This window comes from Anopheles marshallii, chromosome 2 (genome assembly GCF_943734725.1).
Source record: "Anopheles marshallii chromosome 2, idAnoMarsDA_429_01, whole genome shotgun sequence".
Classification (NCBI taxonomy): Eukaryota; Metazoa; Arthropoda; class Insecta; order Diptera; family Culicidae; genus Anopheles; species Anopheles marshallii.
Genome location: NC_071326.1, coordinates 3,488,661 through 3,490,517, shown reverse-complemented (window position 1 = coordinate 3,490,517; position 1,857 = coordinate 3,488,661). Strand labels below are relative to the sequence as shown.

At 52.8% G+C, this 1,857-nt stretch overlaps 1 protein-coding gene across 1 annotated transcript; it reads left to right on the top strand.

Moving 5' to 3' along the window:
* The first annotated feature begins 260 nt into the window (after positions 1–260).
* On the top strand, positions 261–1,427 carry LOC128709530 (abnormal spindle-like microcephaly-associated protein homolog). Its single transcript, XM_053804534.1, has 2 exons — positions 261–1,301; positions 1,365–1,427. The coding sequence occupies exons 1-2, from the start codon at positions 261–263 to the stop codon at positions 1,425–1,427; spliced, it is 1,104 nt and encodes a 367-aa protein (XP_053660509.1).
* The last annotated feature ends 430 nt before the right edge of the window (positions 1,428–1,857 follow it).

Here is a 1,857-nt window from a genome sequence, read left to right as displayed (position 1 = left end):
AGGCACTCGCTCATTTTGGTGTGGGAAAAACTTTCATATTTCAGCGTACTGATTTTGATTTTTCCACTTTCCATTTCACTTCCCTGGGATTGCTGGGATTTATCGAATTCTAATAACCTTGGGCTAGGAGTATAAATAAAACTGTCAATCAAAGGCGGCAATCGACATCGCAGTAAGCTGTGGGAGTGTCCCTTCACGTCAAAACTAGCAACAGCTCGATCGGCTCGTATCGTACAGGGACATCGGGAGTTGGTAGAGCAATGAACTATCTCCTTCATCGACAACGAAGTCCCGGCGCGGTCATACCGATCCCAGAGGAACTGGAGCAACTGATGGGGGAAATGAGTCGCGAAGTACTCCGCGCTCAGCCACCGAATGTGATCTCCTTCCTGGCGGACTATCTCGAGGACAAGCTGGCGCGCCGTGAGAACCAGCGTATAGCGGAAAAGATTGTCGACAATGTGCTGGACTTCAGTATGGACATTGTGGCCATGCTGGAATCGGTCGGTATTGATTCTCCGCGTGCCGAAGCGGCAGTGAAACGCATCCGGGAGGAGTTCCACCGTCACTTTGAGACAAAACCGGACGATGAACGATTGCGCGAAACATTCCGGGAGCGTGAGGTGCTAGAGCGATTGGTTAAGGAGTGCCACTTTAGCGAGCAGGAAGCACGTAAAGCGTCGCGTATAATCGAACAAGCGTACCGGACGTACTACTTCCGAAATGCGTACAAGGAGCCGCACGCCGTCGCTAAGGATAAGGACTGGCGACAGGCAGCGAAACACACGCTTGGTCTCTACGCCCAGACTGGTCCAACTAAAGAAGAGATGGAAATCGCTGCACGTCGAATTCAAGCTGCGTATCGTGCGTACTATACACGCAAACGCCGGGAACTAGATCAGAACGCAACACTCATCCAGCGAGCCGTTCGAAGCCACCAAAGTCGCCGACTGCAGGAGGCAGCAGTTGTCGGTGTACCTTCGGAAATTCTCACTCGCGAAATCATTGATCACGACCTGTATACACCATCGGAAGATATTCGCAATTTAATCAATGCTGCTCTTGAAGTTGGCGATGATTCAACTCGTACGCAAGAGATGACCACGGACGATGCCGCCACCTTGATCCAATCAGTGTTCCGTGGTCATCAGACCCGAAAGCAAACGGTTCCAAAGTCTCCAACGCCCGATGTGGACGTGGAACAAGCCGCCATATTGCTCCAATCGACAGCCCGGGGACATCTGGCACGTAAGCGCGTACGGGACGAGAAGCATCAGCACGAGATGGCCACCCTGCTGCAGGTAAGTGTGTACGGTCGCATATGCCGCACTGACCCCGAACTAATAAAGCCATCAACTTTACAGTCCCACGCCCGTGGCTTTCTGGCCCGCAAGCAACTACCGCGGAACGATCCGTCAGACGCGTAGCCGTGATTGTTTCGCCCTCCTCGGGATGCCTGCAGTTTCCCGGAAGCCATTCCACGGTGTACTTTCTCACGCTCTTCGCCACTCGCCGTTGCATGTACACGGGTCTTGCCTTATCCGTGCTTCTGGCCACGGTGCTGCGACACTTTCCGAGCACCGGCAAAATTTAATTAATTAAAACATCCTCTCGTCCCTAACCTGGCCCCCGGTGTTTCGAAGGTGTGTAAGTTCCACGGAACATTGGGGCGCTCGTACGTCAAAGTAGCGCGAGATCGTTCCAATTTAGACAAGGCTCATTCGGTTTCCCAGCTTGCCAGTGATGCTTGCGCCTTGTTGGACAACCGGGATGATGTAGTTGCTATGGTTTTCTCAAGAACATCTTCCATGGCAGTGGTCCAGAAATGGGGGATCGTTCGTCAGCGCGGTCGGTTTA

Excerpts from the sequence above, each read along its gene's own strand:
- LOC128709530 (XM_053804534.1), top strand. The coding sequence starts at position 261 with ATGAACTATCTCCTTCATCGACAACGAAGTCCCGGCGCGGTCATACCG. Across the intron at positions 1,302-1,364 it reads AGATGGCCACCCTGCTGCAG|TCCCACGCCCGTGGCTTTCT; the intron begins GTAAGTGTGTAC and ends TCAACTTTACAG.